Source organism: Nerophis ophidion, linkage group LG18, assembly GCF_033978795.1.
Source record: "Nerophis ophidion isolate RoL-2023_Sa linkage group LG18, RoL_Noph_v1.0, whole genome shotgun sequence".
Lineage (NCBI taxonomy): Eukaryota > Metazoa > Chordata > Actinopteri > Syngnathiformes > Syngnathidae > Nerophis > Nerophis ophidion.
In genome coordinates this window covers 38028333-38042499 of record NC_084628.1, presented here as the reverse complement: position 1 = coordinate 38042499, position 14167 = coordinate 38028333, and the positions used below count along the sequence as shown (strand labels likewise).

The window sequence follows — 14167 nt, the reverse complement described above, 5'->3', positions numbered from 1 at the left end:
GTTGTTTTATTTATCTTTGCTATTTGGGCTTATTGGACCCTAATAAGAATAAAAACTTAGAATCATCTTTTGATATGAAGTACTTAATCCATTAGTGCACAAACGTGTACTTCATGTTTAGTGACATGCTAATTCTTATTTTTACACTTTTTTTTCCAAATTCCATTGTATATTATACTCTTCTGACGCCACCAGATAGCACAGGGGTAGGGAACCTATGGCTCTAGAGCCAGATGTGGCTCTTTTGATGACTGCACCTGGCTCTCAGATAAATCTTAGCTGACATTGCTTAACACGATAAGTAATGAATAATTCCGCTGGTAATCACAGTGTTAAAAATAAGGTTCAAATTTTAAAACATCCTTTTTCTATCGCACCTCTCCAAGATGTCGCATTAATGGTAAGAAGCGTTATATTTATTATTGGTTAACTTTAGAATAACAATGTTATTAAAAAGAATAAGAGACTTATTACCGGTATACTTTAAAAATCTTGGTCTTACTTAAAAATGCACGCATTGAGTTGTACCGTATTTCCTTGAATTGCCGCCGGGGCGCTAATTTGTTTATAACCTCTTCTCACTCCGGCGTTTACCAAAGGCATGCGTTAAATTTAGGCCTGCGCTTATAAATTTGAGTGTGATGTAAGAATACCATCATGAAAAGCACATTTAATAAAAAAAAATAAAAAAACGTTATTATGGTCTTACCTTTACTTATAAATGAAGTCCATGCGCAGCTCCTTCTGATCAAAAGCATCGATAACTTGTTTATAGAAGTCTTCCTTATATTTCTTCAGTTTTGAAAGTCTCTCTGTCTGGATGGAGATCTTCCTTTATTACCTCCTGCTTCGATTGAAAGTCCAGTTTAGAAAACTGTTGTATTTTAGATATGTAATCCTCCATGTTAAAAGTGCAAGCGAGAGGAAAAAATAAACAATCGCTGCTCACTCTTGCTGCTTGTTGTCACTTCTTCTGCAGCCGAGTAGTCGCAAGAAGGATCACTAGCGCCCTCTACCACCAGGAGGCGGGAGTCATTTTATGACTTATATTTGACACACGCAGCTACGGTATATTAATAAAACATAGCTGCTTACTGTTCTTTTTAGCTTATTCAATAGCTTGGACCTTAAATCCTACTGAATAGCTCTTAATCTTCTTCCCTTTATGCGATTTCAAATGATTGAAATCAGCCTCCTCCATTTTGAAAATGATGACAGATGAAGTGTCACTCGTGACTTGACGAGTTTGACCCGGTGGAAATTCTAGGCATATGCTAATTATTTGGCGAAACGAGTTAGACCCGGCGGAAATTCTAGACATGCGCTAATAAAAATAATATTTTGCAAAAAACGAGTTTGACCCGGCAGTAATTCTAGGCAGGCGCATACTATATACCCGGCGGCAATTCAAGGAAATACGGTATTCAGTGTTACAAAAATATTATATGGCTCTCATGGAAATACATTTTGAAATATTTGGCTTTCATGGCTCTCTCAGCCAAAAAGGTTCCCGACCCCTTAGATAGCAGTATAAGTGTCCATATAAGTGGCCATAAGACCCCAATTCAGTAGTGTACACAATTTTGGAAAGAAGAGCTAAAAGGTGCTGTCCACGCATGTGGCCACTAAAGCCTTTAGAGGTTTTAAGACAGATTTATGCTTTTAAAGTGGAGTGTTAACTTTTGACGCCACTTAGTAGTCATACTTATTCATTAAATTAAGATATTGACACAGTAAACAATGCGGCCATGTTTGTTCGTGGATACTTTCTAACCCTTGAAGACTTTGTACTTGTGACTATGCAACTATAATTATTTTTATATTGACTATTTTTTTACACTCCCAAATTTTTCAATTAAGAATGCTAATTACGTACTTCGAGCTTGTGTGCTTAGCTGTTGTGCATTGAGTCCTACAGTAGCCTATAACCTACCATGTTTTATTTAGTTTTGACTCCACTTGAATACAAGAAAATATCAAACGTGTGCTCCATGGTGGACATTTAGATGCTAACTGGCTGCCCAGCTTTGGACAAGAAATGGCGGTGTTTGAGGACTGCTTGTAATGGAGCTTATATCCCAGATTTTACATGCCTGGGGATCAATATCATATCGGGACACCACTAGTCTGGACTATAGACCATCGTGCACCTTCATACTTATTACTTACCCACGACAGCTACAGTACGTATGTCTTTTAAATTATAATTCATAAATATAGGTAAACTATTTTTTTTATCCTCGGTCTGGAAGCTGGTTAAGACGTAGTTATTGTGCAATCTTGCTTACTGAGCGTCCCTTCAGGCAGGCAAAGAAAAATGTCTTTCTTAATTTGAAATCTTTCATGTGCATCTTTTGTTTTACTGCAGAGACGTGGCACCATTCAGTCACTTGAACAAAGGCGATGTCTTACCTCAAGCTACCAGCAGCAGTCCTGCAGATGAGAGACAGCCACAGGAGATACAGGTAAACACACACACACACACACACACACATATGTATACTGTATATGTCGACGGTATATGTATGTATATGTGGATATATACTGTTGTTTCCGCACTACAAGGCGCACCGGATTATAAGGCGCATAGAATAGATGCTACAGTAGAGACGGGTTACATTATAGATCATGGGTGTCAAACTCTGGCCCGTGGGCCAAATTTGGCCCACCGTGTAATTTCATTTGGCCCTTGAGGTATTATCGATTTAAGATCAGAGCTGGCCCGCCGGTATTATACAGCGGCGATGCCTCTGTAACACTGCATTCACCGCTGATACTCATACTTGCCAACCCTCACGATTTTCCCGGGAGACTCCCAAAGTTCACTGCCCCTCCCGAAAATCTCCCGGGGCAACCATTCTTCCAAATTTTTCCAGATTTCCACCCGGACAACAATGTTGGGGGCGTGCCTTGAAGCCACTGCCTTTAGCGTCCTCTACAGCCTGTCGTCACGTCCGCTTTTCCGCCATACAAACAACGTGCCGGCCCAGTCACATAATATATGCGGCTTTAACACACACAAGTGAATGCAAGGCATACTTGATCAACAGCCATAAGGGTCACACTGAGGGTGGCCGTACAAACAACTTTAACTCTTTTACAATAATGTGCCACACTGTGAACCCACACCAAACAAGAATGACAAACACATTTTGGGAGAACATCCGCATAGTAGCACAACATAAACTCAACAGAAGAAATACCCAGAATCCCTTGCAGCACTAACTCTTCCGGGACGCTACAATATACACCCCCGCTACCACCAAACTCCGCTCCCCCAATTTTTATTTAAATTTTATTTGATATGCCATTGATATTTTTTTAATCATTATTATCATAATTTGAAACTCGATTTTGCATGTGACTATAAAGTTATATAAGCCTTGCTTGTTTAATATTCAATGCAAAACTTGTTGGGGTCCCTATTAAAAAGTAAATTTGTTCAACCTTGGCCCGCGGCTTTGTTCATTTTTAAATTTTGGCCCACTCTGTATTTGAGTTTGACACCCCTGTTATAGATAGATAGATATTACAAACCCCGTTTCCATATGAGTTGGGGAATTGTGTTAGATGTAAATATGAACGGAATTCATTGATTTGCAAATCCTTTTCAACCCATATTTAGTTGAATATGCAACAAAGACAACATATTTGATGTTCATACTGATAAACATTTTTTTGAGTCTAAATAATCATTAACTTTAGAAATTGATGTCAGCAACACGTGACAAAGAAGTTGGGAAAGGTGGTAATAAATACTGATAAAGTTGAGGAATGCTCATCAAACACTTATATGGAACTTTCCACAGGTGTGCAGGCTAATTTCGTTGTTCTTTGAACCCGTTCACTGCAATAATGAAAATAAAACTCTATTTTATTCTAATTGGGAACGGGTGGGTGCCATGATTGGGTATGAAAACGGCTTCCCAAAAAATGCTCAGTCCTTAACAAGAAAGGATGGGGCGAAGTACACCACTTTGTCCACAACTGCGTGAGCAGTTAGTCAAACAGTTTAAGAACAATGTTTCTCAAAGTGCAATTGCAAGAAATTTAGGGATTTCAACATCTATGGTCCATAATATCATCAAAAGGTTCAGAGAATCTGGAGAAATCACTCCACGTAAGCGGCATGGCCGGAAACCAACATTGAATGACCGTGACCTTCGATCCCTCAGACGGCACTATATCAAAAACCGACATCAATCTCTAAAGGATATCACCACTTGGGCTCAGGAACACTTCAGAAAACCACTGTCACTAAATACAGTTGGTCGCTACATCTGTAAGTGCAAGTTAAAGCTCTACTATGCTAAGCGAAAGCCATTTATCAGGCTAGGTATTTCAACAGTTCAACAGGTCAGAAGTGCTAAACTCCTTGGAGTGATGCTGGACTGCACTCTATCCTGGTCAAATCATATCCGTGATATAGTTACAAAGATGGGAAGGGCTGTTGGTATTTCCAGGAAATGTGCTGCTCTTGTTGACCCACCTCTTCTTTGTCAGATTGTTAAGAGTTTAGTTTTGTGTCATCTGGACTATTGATCTACAGTCCGGGCATCTGCTGCAAGTGGTGAGATCAGTAAGCTCCAGATTGTCCAGAATAGGGCAGCTAGGCTGGTTTTGGGTTGTTCACTAAGAACCAATGTAAACCAAATGCATGCTTCTCTTTCCTGGCAAACAGTGCAGAACAGGTTGTCAGCTAATACTGTTATTTTCTTCAAATCAATAACCGGTAGTAAAACTCCTGCTTTTCTCATGGCCCAAATAGTTCACAGTAGCACTATGCACAATCATAATACTAGGGCGTCCAGTGAGGGGCATTTTGTACTCCCTCGATGCAGAAATCTTTTATTTATAGATATGTATCGCTCTGGAATAACTTGCCTCAAATTCTCGCCGGCACTGAAAGTAAACAGGTTTTTAAAATGAAAGTAATATTTTATCTGAGTTTTTAAATTACTTTGCTCGTTGGTGATTTTTTATGTTTGGTTTTATATTGTGTAGTTATATGTATGTTAATTATTATTCTGTGACTGTAAATTGTTTGCCTGTTTTCTTATTGATGCTTTTATTTTTTTTATTTTTGTCTGTATTGCGTAGTTACAATTATATGCTTTTACTTCTAATTGGAAGACTAGTGGGTTGTTGTGGCAAACAGCTAATGGGGCTCCTTAATAAAAATCAAATCAAATCAAAATAGTAACACCCGAAATAGTGTAAAGCAATAATATATCAATAACTCAACATTGCTCAAACAATAATGTCACACAACACAACACACAAAATAAACACGTAAAGCTCACTTTATTAAGTTAATCCTCATCCAAGAATCCCTCAAATTCTTCTTCTTCAGTGTTCGAATCAAACAGTTGGGCAAATACGGCATCCAACATGCCCGCCTCCGTCTCGTCGAAGTCGTCATTAAACGAGTCAGTGTCGCTGCTGTTAGTGTTAAATTCTCTCGCTGCTGCTCTATTCCCGTCTTCTACTGTTTGGTTGATTGATTGATTGAAACTTTTATTAGTAGATTGCACAGTTCAGTACATGTTCCGTACAATTGACCACTAAATGGTAACACCCGAATAAGTTTAATCAATTAATGGTACAAATATATACTATCAGCATAATACAGTTATCACACAAGTTAATCATCATAGTATATACATTGAATTATTTACATTATTAACAATCCGGGGGGTGGGATGAGGAGTTTTGGTTTAAATCAGTACTTCAGTCATCAACAATTGCATCATCAGAGAAATGGACATTGAAAAAGTGTAGGTCTTACTTAGTAGGATATGTACAGCCAGCAGAGAACATAGTGAGTTCTGATAGCATAAAAACAAGTATATAGAATAGAAATACATTTGATTATTTACATTAGGCTATTTACAATCCGGGGAGATGGGATGTGAATGGAGGAGGGTATAAGTATCAATCAATCAGTCAATGTTTACTTATATAGCCCTAACTCACTAGTGTCTCAAAGGGCTGCACAAACCACTACGACATCCTCGGTAGGCCCACATAAGGGCAAGGAAAACTCACACCCAGTGGGACGTCGGTGACAATGATGACTATGAGAACATGATACTGTGAAAGATCAATCCATAATGGATCCAACACAGTCGCGAGAGTCCAGTCCAAAGCGGATCCAACACAGCAGCGAGAGTCCCGTTGACAGCGGAGCCAGCAGGAAACCATCCCAAGCGGAGGCGGATCAGCAGCGCAGAGATGTCCCCAGCCGATACACAGGCGAGCAGTACATGGCCACCGGATCGGACCGGACTCCCTCCACAAAGGAGAGTGGGACATAGAAGAAAAAGAAAAGAAACGGCAGATCAACTGGTCTAAAGAGGGAGTCTATTTAAAGGCTAGAGTATACAAATGAGTTTTAAGGTGAGACTTAAATGCTTCTACTGAGGTAGCATCTCGAACTGTTACCGGGAGGGCATTCCAGAGTACTGGAGCCCGAAATGAAAAAGCTCTACAGCCCGCAGACTTTTTTTGGGCTTTGGGAATCACTAATAAGCCGGAGTCCTTTGAACGAAGATTTCTTGCCGAGACATATGGTACAATACAATCGGCAAGATAGGATGGAGCTAGACCGTGTAGTATTTTATACGTAAGTAGTAAAATCTTAAAGTCACATCTTGAGTGCACGGGAAGCCAGTGCAGGTGAGCCAGTACAGGCGTAATGTGATCAAACTTTCTTGTTCTTGTCAAAAGTCTAGCAGCCGCATTTTGTACCAACTGTAATCTTTTAATGCTAGACATGGGGAGACCCGAAAATAATACGTTACAGTAATCGAGGCGAGACGTAACAAACGCATGGATAATGATCTCAGCGTCTTTAGTGGACAGAATGGAGCAAATTTTAGCGATATTGCGGAGATGAAAGAAGGCCGTTTTAGTAACGCTTTTAATGTGTGCCTCAACGGAGAGAGTTGGGTCGAAGATAATACCCAGATTTTTTACCGTGTCGCCTTGTTTAATTGTTTGGTTGTCAAATGTTAAAGTTGTATTATTAAATAGAGTTCGGTGTCTAGCAGGACCGATAATCAGCATTTCCGTTTTTTTGGCGTTGAGTTGCAAAAAGTTAGCGGACATCCATTGTTTAATTTCATTAAGACACGCCTCCAGCTGACTACAATCCGGCATGTTGGTCAGCTTTAGGGGCATGTAGAGTTGGGTGTCATCAGCATAACAGTGAAAGCTAACACCGTATTTGCGTATGATGTCACCTAGCGGCAGCATGTAGATGCTGAAGAGTGCAGGGCCAAGGACCGAACCCTGGGGAACTCCACACGTTACCTTAACGTAGTCCGAGGGGCATGTAGAGTTGGGTGTCATCAGCATAACAGTGAAAGCTAACACCGTATTTGCGTATGATGTCACCTAGCGGCAGCATGTAGATGCTGAAGAGTGCAGGGCCAAGGACCGAACCCTGGGGAACTCCACACGTTACCTTAACGTAGTCCGAGGTCACATTGTTATGGGAGACACACTGCATCCTATCAGTAAGATAAGAGTTAAACCAAGACAGGGCTAAGTCTGACATACCAATTCGTGTTTTGATACGTTCTAATAAAATATTATGATCGACAGTATCGAAAGCAGCGCTAAGATCGAGGAGCAGCAACATAGATGACGCATCAGAATCCATCGTTAGCAATAGATCATTAGTCATTTTTGCGAGGGCTGTCTCCGTGGAGTGATTTGCCCTGAAACCGGATTGAAAGGTTTCACATAGATTGTTAGACGCTAAGTGTTCATTTAACTGCTCCGCAACAATTTTTTCGAGGATTTTTGAAATAAAGGGAAGGTGAGACACCGGTTGGTAGTTTACCATGAGGTCAGGATCGAGGTTAGGTCTTTTAAGAAGAGGATGAATAACCGCTTTTTTGAATGCTAGGAGAACAGTGCCCGAGGAAAGTGATAAGTTTATAATATTTAGCACTGATGGACCTAATAATACAAAGAGCTCCTTGATCAGTTTCCCAGGAAGAGGGTCAAGTAAACATGTTGTTTGTTTTATTCCATTTACACGTTGTAACAATTCCTCTCATGTTATTTCCTCAAAACGAGAGAAACTATTTTGGAGGGCAGTATCCGCCGTATATACAATCGTGTCAGTGTTAATAGAACCCCGTTGTAGCTGGGACGCATTGTCTTTAATCTCCTTTCTAATGACTTCAATTTTCTTACTAAAGAATTGCATAAAGTCATCAGCTGAGTGGGTGGAGCTACTGGAAGGAGTCCCTTGTTGGGTTAGCGATGCTACCATACTAAACAAAAATTTAGGATCGTTTTTATTACGGTGGATGAGATTTGAGTAATAATTAGCTTTAGCTAAGGTAAGCATGCGTTTATAAGTTATTAAACCATCACTCCATGCTTGATGGTGCACCTCAAGTTTAGTCGTGCGCCATTTGCGTTCCAGCTTTCTGCATAATAATTTCTGAGCTCTAGTTTCTTCTGTAAACCACGGGGTGCGCTTTTTTGGAGCCTTTTTTAACTTTAGCGGTGCTATGTTATCAATGGTTTCGCGCAGGGCGTCGTTAAAGTTGTTAGTGAGGTTATCAATAGAGCCCACATACTTTGGGAATGGTGCTATTACCGAGGGCAGTAGGTCAGCAAGAGTTGTCGTTGTGGCAGCATTATTGTTGCGGCTGCTATAGCAGTTATTATTATTATTAGTTTGACGAACATGCGTCTGAACCTCGAATTTTATAAGGTAATAATCGGACAATACTTTAGTATACGGGAGTATCGTAACTTTGGAAACGGTGATACCCCTGACAAGCACTAGGTCTATCGTATTACCGTTGCGATGCGTGGGTTAATTTATTATTTGTGTGAGACCACAGCTATCAATTATAGTCTGGAGCGCTACGCACGGTGGGTCCGATGGGGTATTCATATGGATATTAAAGTCCCCCATTATGATTATATTATCGGCGTGTGTCACTAGATCAGCAATGAACTCTGAGAATTCATTGATAAAGTCCGAGTAGGGCCCTGGGGGGCGGTAGATAACAGCCAGGTGTAGAGGCAGCGGTGTGACAGACCTCATAGTAAGCACCTCAAACGATTTATATTTATTATTTATGTTAGGACTAAGGTTAAAGTTTTCGTTGTATATTAGTGCGACCCCCCCACCCCTTTTAAGCGGACGGGCAATATGCGCATGTGTAAAGTTAGGAGGACATGCCTCATTTAGCGCAAAAAAGTCGTTTGGTTTAAGCCAGGTTTCACTGAGACCGATGACGTTAAGATTGTTGTCTCTGATGATATCATTAACTAACAACGTTTTGGGGGACAATGATCTTATGTTTAAAAAACCTATATTATAGGTAGTGGGCTGTTTTAGGGAATTTTTGATCAAATTATCCGTAGTAGCAATATTAATAATGTTGTGTTTATTATGCCCAGTGCATTTAGTATAGTTACGACCGTATCTAGGAATTGATACGACGGGAATGTTCCGATTGTTTGATTGTTGCTTTGATAAACTGCACGCATCATGGTTAGCCACCTCAGTAACGGGGATTTTCCGATTGTTTGTTTGTTGCTTTGATAAACTGAAGCAGAAAAAACTTGTTCTAATTTAACTGACTCCTTACCCAGACCAGTAGTCTGGCATCTTTTATTTAAATCCGGCTGCAGGATGGAGGGAAGTGGTGTTCTGTGGGGATTAGCCTTCTGCTTTGTTTTAAGCCCCGCTCGGCATCCGCGTTTCCGATCACACCGCTGGCGTCTGCTCCGTAGACGGCCCCCGCTGCTACTAGACTCCGCTGCTTCACAGGCCGCTGGATGTAGCCGCCGACGTATTCCCATGCTAGTTAGCACGTCGAACAAGCCCGCGTCTATCAGTCCAAAACGGCCCGATATGTCCATATCCAGAAGTGTCTGGCGGTCGTACGTGATCACGGAGTGACCACGATGCGAGCCAGCCATGAAGTCTGCAGAACTGTCCGGCATTTCCGCCAAATGTTCCATCTTCAGCAAGAGCTCCGCAGTGTCGCAGCCCGTCCGGGCGCCGCCATCATTGCAATTTGCAAAAGTAAAGGGTTGAAGTTGCTTGGAGGTGTTATTTTAGAGCGGTTTTGAAGGAGGATAGAGATGCACTTACTTTTACATCTGTTGGGAGTGCATTCCACATTGATGTGGCATAGAAAGACAATGAGTTAAGACCTTTGTTAGTTCGGAATCTGGGTTTAACGTGGTTTGTGGAGCTCCCCCGGGTGTTGTGGTTATGGCGGTCATTTACGTTAAGGAAGTAATTTGACATGTACTTCGGTATCAGGGAGGTGTAGCGGATTTTATAGACTAGGGTCAGTGCAAGTTGTTTGACTCTGTCCTCCACCCTGAGCCAACCCACTTTGGAGAAGTGGGTTGGAGTGAGGTGTGATCTGGAGTGGAGGTCTAAAAGTAACCGTTGGTGGTAAATGGTTGGCAGCGGCGGCGATGACCAAGAAGAATGCAGAGTTGGAATATAATTACAACACTTTATGTACATATTTATATACAGTACATATTTATATAGTATTTACCTATTTATATAATATGTAACTACAAGCTCCATTCACAGACAGAGTCCCATTGCTTTTATGAGCGGTCGAGCGAGTCAAAAGCCGGCAAAAAAATATATGTATATATATATATATATATATATATATATATTTATTTTTTTTGTTTTGTTTTTGTTTTTATTTTATTTTTTTATTTGTGGCGGCCGTAATTCTTTCGTGGCGTTCCGCCACAAATAAATGAATGTGTGGGAAACCCTGGTATGTGAATGTATTTTTGTGTATATTTTTAAATGCGTATGTGTATATAAGTGTGTACGACTGTTTATATATATATATATATATATATGTATATATATATATATATATATATATATATATATATATATATATATATATATATATATATATATATAGTATACACACACAAATATGTTTGTGTATATCAGAGGTGGAAGAAATAATGCATTTTTACATGCATCACTATTTGGACGTGTGTGTGTGTGTGTTGTGAGTGTGTGTGTGTTTGTGTTTGTACACACAGACATAGCTACAATCATTGCGAAATGGTGATTTAAGACATGCAGTCACTCCCACATGATGCTGTGTGTAATTAGCAATGTCATCGATGTGTCATTAATGTGAGATCTAGGCTGCAATATAAAAGGTGTTGTCACATGTTATGGCAATACTATAATGCACTATATTGGTTCTATGGAAGTCATTGTGGAAAACAATCCTGCTGGTTGAGTATATCTCTATGCCAAGGTTAAATATGTTTTAATTGGTGTATAAATATAATACTTTAAAATTTGATAGTTAATGTCATAATTGTCAAAAACATGCTCTAGACTTGTGACATAACCCCATGCAAACAATCGATAAAGCACAGTGTCATAGAGCCAAGTTTGAACTGATAAAGGAACCTTTTAAAAAGTGACAATGCGAGCAACCACTTTTGCCTTCAGCAGTGTAGACTATGACAATAAAGAAGATGTCAGGTTCAAACAATATTTACATCCATTAAACAAGACAAGAAGCAAGGAAATAAACTGAGACAGAATGAAATTTGGCTCAATTGAGGAGAGACGTCCAGGCTGTACTCTTGTACAGTCTCACCAAGCTCTGGCAAAAGATTGTACGTCTCCTCTTTTATTTGGACGTTGCCTGATTACTAGGGGTGTAACGGTACACAAAAATTTCGGTTCTTAACGTACCTCGGTTCAGAGCTCACGGATTGGTTCATTTTCGGTACAGTAAGAAAACAACAAAATATAAATTTTTGGGTTATTTATTTAACAAATTTGCAAAATATTCCACCCAAAATATTTTTCTTAGTGCAATATTTGATGTGAAGTAATCGGAAACTTGGATAGGTCAATAATTCATAATAACATTAATTTTGATTCAAAATTATGTTTTGAGCAATGACAGTTTGAAAGAAAAAAAACCAGCTTTGTTTTATTAGTCAACGAGGCAACTTTTTCTAAATTACATTTAGCCTTTAAGCTTTTTTATTTCACTTTTGTTTGCTTTTGTTTATTTTAATAGAATTTTTAGAATGTGCGGTGGGCCTTCAAAACATTAGCTGTGGGCTAATGGCTTCCGGGGCACACTTTTGACACCCCTGCTATAGATAATAAAAAATACAATCGGATAAATCTGTGAGTAAAAACCAGAGCCTGGCGACGCATGCACGTTTATTATAACTGTCTCGCTCTCTCTGTCTCTGCCCCTCCCTCACGGATGTTGTTGCGCACACAAATTATTATTTTTAAACCCTTCTTAATCCTGAATGTACTTTGAAAATACACACAACCCTAGCTTAAAATGCCGGACATTTGAGGCATTTAAGAAACTCCACCCGGACAGCCCCGCAAAAGAGGACATATCCCGTGAAAATAGGAAGTATGGTCAGTCTATCCTAACCCGCGGTCGCTGCTAGCATGCCGTGTGTTGTTGTTTTTTGATTGATTGAAACTTTAATTAGTAGATTGCACAGTACAGTACATATTCAGTACAATTGACCACTAAATGATAACACCCGAATAAGATTTTCCACTTGTTTAAGTCGGGGGTCAACGTAAATCAATTCATGGTGCCTTAGTGTGCATTGTTTACACAACGTGCGGTACGCTACTTAATATGTCCGTGTGGAACTCGTTCGATACACCTCCGAACCGAACCGAAGCCCCCGTACCGACACGGTTCAATACAAATACACGTACCGTTACACCCCTACTGATTACATGGCATCAGCTGTTTCTAAGGGCCTGGGGTCAAAAACAGCCATCAACTTTGGTTACAACAGTTCAAAGAAGCGGTGCCTGGAGGGGAGTCTGGTCCTGCTTCCTCTTCGCTTTGTAGATCTCGGGTCAAGACAATATCTTTCTGAAAGAAACAGAACACCTTCGTGTTGCTTCCCATCCTACACAGCGGAGTTTTACAAGCCTTTTGCTTGGTCGGATCAAAGACAGCTTTTGTTTGCTCGCTGGAAACTCATTGAAACACAAAGTTTTGTGATAATTTAGATACAGTTATTCTGACAGAAGGAGTACAGTACATGAACACAATATAATTAACAGAGCTGCTAACTCCAGGTGAAACATAACAGCTTGGACATCTAAACACAAAATATCTTTATATATATATATTTTAATTCAGAAGTGGTGGTAATTGTTAGTCAAATGCTGAAAAGAGAAAATATAGTACTGTATTATAAGTACGAAAACAAAGTGTAGAGCTCTGTGTTGGTTTGTTAGTCTGTCTGTAGGCTACACAACTTTGCGCTTCATAGACATTAGGACTGGACTGACAGGTGTGAAATGGCTGAGTACTTGCTGATGTTTACATAGTGTAGTTATGCTAATTGGCAAACAAACCCACAAACAAAGGCTGAATTCACATCCTTTGATTACATCAACATAACTTGCTTGCAGTATTTTCTTTATTCCAGGGGTGTCAAACTAAAATACAGAGTGGGCCGGAATTTTAAACTGAACAAAGCCGCGGGCCAAGGGTTGAACAAATTAACCTTTTAATAAGGACCCAAACAAGTTTTGCATTGAATATTGAACAAACAAGGCTTATATAACTTTAGTGTGACATGCAAAATCGAGTTTCAAATAATAATAATTAAAAAATATCAATGGCATGTCAAATAAAATTTAAATAAAAGTTGAGTGCCTTTTTTCTATTTGCAGCCTTCTGAGGTAAATATCAAAATGAACTTTTTCCTCAGGCTAATAATACATTTGAAAATAAAGTAACAATAACGAATAAATCAAACATTTAAACCTTGAAGTAGCAAGAGAAAATGCATGAATACAACGTTAATTATTGCTCAGTTTGCTACTCTGATTTGCTATACCACTGAATATGGAACAAACAATACTTATTTAACTTAAAAGTGCAAAATCAACTTTCAAAAAACAAACAAAAAAAAAAACATCAATGGTAAAATAAATAAAATTTAAATAAAACATTTAATGCCTCTTTTCTATTTGCAACCTTCTGAGTTAAATATCAACACAGGCTAATGAATCTTAAAATAAAATAACAATGAGCTGGGTGGGGATAGGTGGTAGCGGGGGATGCATATTGTAGTGTCCCAGAAGAGTTAGTGCTGCAAGGGG

The 14167-nt window shown here is 39.5% G+C and overlaps 1 protein-coding gene across 1 annotated transcript in view; it reads left to right on the top strand.

The window, feature by feature from the left end:
* arhgap32a (Rho GTPase activating protein 32a) overlaps positions 1–14167 on the top strand; it is a 112504-nt gene that overhangs the window by 37104 nt on the left and 61233 nt on the right. The window contains 1 exon segment of the mRNA XM_061878078.1: positions 2369–2465. Coding sequence (XP_061734062.1) covers positions 2369–2465 — 97 coding nt within the window.